Raw genomic sequence first — 4,399 nt, 5'->3', positions numbered from 1 at the left:
TATGCTGGAGTACTTTTCTTTTTATATATATATATATATATATATATATATATATATATATATATATATATATATATATATATATATATATATATATATACACATATATATATATATATATATATATTTATATATATACATATATATATATAACATACACACACTAATATATCATCTAAAAAACATTGATTCATTTTACATTCAAGAGGGAAATTTTATTTTTGAAAATGGCATAAGGACATTGCTGTGTAGACCACATAAGAATAAACGTTTCTAAAACACAATATACATATGGATATATATTTTTTCTAAAATCCAACATAAAATGTTAAAAAATAAAGTTATACATTATGAGAATATATATATATATATTTTTCATTACTTTTTGCATTTTTTTTGTGTCAAATATTTTATGAATGCTGTGATAAGCCTTCTCCAGCCGTCCTCCACATCCCGGGGACCGACCACAGTGATGTGAACTCTGCCTGCAAGGGTGTTAGTTCCCTCGACTAGTCCGCCATCTTAGCATGTTAGAACACCCTCAGTGGCATAGTAACATGCTATTTAATGCCCATTGCCAAGTGTCATCAGCGGTGATGCCCGTACAAGTGTCCATTGTCACCGCCTTAGACGCCAGGTTTAGTCTCAGTACGCATGATCAGAAGTCCGGGCAATCCTGGTCATGCAAACTAGATCTCTCTGAAGCCGGAATGTGTACACCCGGATTCATAGAGCACATGACCGGAAGTGCTAACACTTCTGATCATGCGCAGTGAGACTAAACCCGGCGTCTGAGACGGTGACGGACACAGGTATGGGCATCACTGCTGATGACACTGGGCATAAGATATTGAATAGCATGTTAACACACTCCTGTGGGCGTGCTAACATGCTAGGGGGCAGACTAGTAGGGGTAAATAATGCCCTTGTGACTAGTCCCTGCGCTCATTAGCATATCATAAAGGATCTTTAGAAATACTTTTTCTAAAGATGTCTTTATCTATGCTACTAGATAGAGGGACGGTTAGACAGGGATTAGAAATATGCACCCAGAACTGCTTGTGGTTCTGGGTGCATATTACACCTGACAGGTTCACTTTAAGCCCAGCATTGGCAGTTAGTCCAAGTATCAGGATTAAAGGTTTATATAATGGCTTCTCTTTCACTTCTTTCTTCTATAATGTACAAATAAAAGGGATTGTTCAGTTAAAAAAATCTATACATAACTTTGCATAATAAAGTAAATCATATCACCGCCATGGTCACCACCCATCTTGAAAAGTTTCCCCCCTCCACATGTACTAATGAGCCACAGGAAGTTGATATCACCAACCATTTCCATTTTATTTAGGTGCATCCATATAAATGGCCCACCCTGTACTTCAGTTTTGCCAGGAGCCCCGATTGTGAGCTATCCCTGGGATATGACAGCTTCATCTCTAGCCCAATGTTTGACAAAGGAGAGAGTTTTCTGTGGTGGAGTCACTGTTACCAGTGCTGTGTATGAAGGCAGGCTGGCTGACTCATTTTAATAGCTAAGCCAGGCTCCTTAAGACCATGCAGAAACACAGAAGGGGGCTGGCTTAACTATTTAAAGGGGCTGTCCACTACTAGGATAACCCTTTCTGATTCAACTTTTTTCCCCAGTTAAAATAAAAGATTGTGTACTCACCTCTGGTTCTGGAGCCGTTCCAGCGTAATCGTGGTTCGAGGCTCACGTGACATTTTGACATCACTGAGTCCCATGTCCAATCAATGCCACCTTCTCTAGCCACTTTTTCAGACCAAATGAGCTATCAACAGGAAGTGAGTGGCAGCATCATCACTTCCTGTTTATTAACTCATTTGGTCCGAAGGCGGGGTGAGATAAACCGGTGGTGATTGGACGGGGATGTCACATGAGCCCCTAATAGCGATTTCTGACAGCGCTGGAACGGCTCCAGAATGGGAGGACAGTACAGGGTCTTTTATTTTAACTTGGGGGGGATCCAAGTTTACTCAGAAAGGGTTGTCCTAGTAGTGGACAAACCCTTTAAATGGAGGCCAGCAGAAGCAAGAGAATCTGCCAAACCCAACAGCAGAGTGAATATATAACATTTGAGACTTTTGCTGTATTTGAGCTATATTAGTAACCTATATTACTTCTTTTTCTGAGCATATCTATGTATATTTTTTAAACTGATTTTCTTTCTGGAGTTTATAAATAAATTGACAACTGGGTGGTACCATTCCCTGTGACAAAGGGGTGTGTGTTTGTACTGTCTGACCTTTCCCAATCTGGATTACTGTCAGGTCCTTCCACTTAAAATTGATGAGTTTTCTGTTTAAGAACTTTCCCCATTTTGTAGCCCAGTTCTGTTTTCCCAATGTCTTTTTGCAGTCAGGTCTCTAGAACTGGACCCAATGTTTCCGATGTGATCTCATATCTCTATATAGTTGTCTCTCTCTTACTTTTTCTACTTTGCTATAACTTTTTCTATGCTGCCAAACATTTAATTTTCTTTCACTATTATCTCACCACGCTGTGAACTACCGTAATCTTTAGGGAAGACAAAAAACCTTTGCGTTAATCCTTTTTTTAAAATCGTATTCTACAAATTCGAAAATCACAATTACACACGGTGATTGTCCTTGGCTCTCAAAACATAGTTGAACACCTGCAACATTTCATTTAAAATCTGAGTTTTAGTAGTCTTCGGTGGAAGCGGTGAATTTATCCCAGCTGGCCTTACTGCTGGAACCGATCACACAACAGGCGAGACGTGTGCCGGCATTCCCATTTTCCAGACTGGCCTGGTTATTGCCTTTACCTAGGTCATCAGCCAACTTATGAACAACAATCGATTTACCAAAAACAGAGTAGGGACCAAACAGTGTGGCGTCAAGGTGAGTTAGATGTTGCTGGATCTTTCCATCTTGCACGTTGAAATTCCCAAAGTCTCCTGGATGCTGAGGATGATTTACCGAAAAAGGGTTGTAATGGCCACCAGTAGAATCACAGCCGTTGCTGAGATCTCCAAAATTGTGGATATGAACTGCTCTAGTAGATTCACTGTGATTCAGAGGAAATCCTTCTACGATGAAGTGTGCTTCCAGCTTTCCGTTGGGATACGGTTGCCTGAGCAAAACCTGTCCTGTGATTTTGACTTCACTCTCATCCAGTTTTGGATTGGGTTGCAGATTACATATCCCATATGTATTGTTATCTGGATTATTCTTAGTAGGAATTCCAATGAGGATCGTGTTCCATATGTCATGCACCTGTTGGGACATGACTGTCAACATGTGAGCTTCATCCTTGGGCAGTGTTCCTGTTTCTACACAGTAGAAAGCATAGATGTATAAGATGAAGGCTGAGCAAAACGTGGAGCTCATAATGATACGATTCCTGAAGAAAAACAAAGACAGATATTACTCAAAGTATCAAAGTAATATGCGCAGGTCTAATAACGACATGATGGTCCAATAGCCCCATATCCAAAGGATTGATCAACATTAATGGTGGCCCTTCTATATATTGAGGTGGTGGATTATCCAAAGGAAACTGTCACAATTGTCACTATGTCCTTGTGACTAGCCACAGGCTCAGGGCTAGTTTTTTTTTTTTACATCTGAGGCCATACACATTAAATGTATTTTCTTTAGGCAAATGGCAGGGTTAATGTCAGTTTTCCTAGTCAGCAGCTAGCTCATTAGCTCTGCTCAGGTGTGGCTGTTATTCCACTTCCAGCCTAGATAAAAACCCTCTGCCTCCAGCAGATGGTGACGGTTATTCTGGAATCTTTCGGGAATGAGGCCTGGAACTGTGAGGATGTGTTTTTCTGGTGCTGGTGGATTGTTGAGCAAATGTAACCCCATAACTCCTTTCCCCATTTACCCCCCTGTGCACCTTTTTGTGGGTTCCCTGGTGTTGGTTTACGTGTGCATGTGTTTCTGTTGTATCCCCTGTCTCTCTTTATTGTTGGTAGGGTCCGGACGCTTCTGTCCTGGCCCATCCACTTGGGTGGTGGATGTAGAGGGGCTTGTATCATCACAGATAGAACAGGTGACAGGGAGAGGCTGGGGGCTCATACTTGCTACCTTCAAGCGTACCTCTGGGTTGAGGGAAAGCCTAGGGAACCTACTTAGCTTAAGGGTAAGCACAGGAGCCCCCTTTCCAGTCACCCCCTCCTGTCACAAATGGGATCGTGACATAAACTGGGAATTTATCTAAAAATGTATGTCCTATAACTCCAGAATAGAACCTGGTGGTGAGCCCTCACATGATGGAGACCATGTCACTATTTTGTATCCTCTCTAAAAATCTATGTTGATGATAGCTAGGTGTGCAGGTTTCTCATACATAAATATTATCCTTGATCAGGTGCCTTATACAGTTGTAATACATGAATAAAAAAAG

The 4,399-nt window shown here is 41.0% G+C and overlaps 1 protein-coding gene across 1 annotated transcript; it reads right to left on the bottom strand.

The window, feature by feature from the left end:
- Positions 1-369: 369 nt before the first annotated feature.
- Positions 370-3,375, bottom strand: LOC142289753 (extracellular superoxide dismutase [Cu-Zn]-like). The gene has a single exon (XM_075333684.1). It carries the CDS (start codon positions 3,373-3,375, stop codon positions 2,686-2,688), a length of 690 nt encoding a protein of 229 aa, XP_075189799.1. The 3' UTR covers positions 370-2,685.
- Between the last annotated feature and the right edge of the window lie 1,024 nt (positions 3,376-4,399).

This window comes from Anomaloglossus baeobatrachus, chromosome 1 (assembly GCF_048569485.1).
Source record: "Anomaloglossus baeobatrachus isolate aAnoBae1 chromosome 1, aAnoBae1.hap1, whole genome shotgun sequence".
Taxonomy (NCBI): domain Eukaryota; kingdom Metazoa; phylum Chordata; class Amphibia; order Anura; family Aromobatidae; genus Anomaloglossus; species Anomaloglossus baeobatrachus.
Note: the sequence above shows the minus strand (reverse complement) of the source record. Positions and strands in the feature narration are given on the sequence as shown.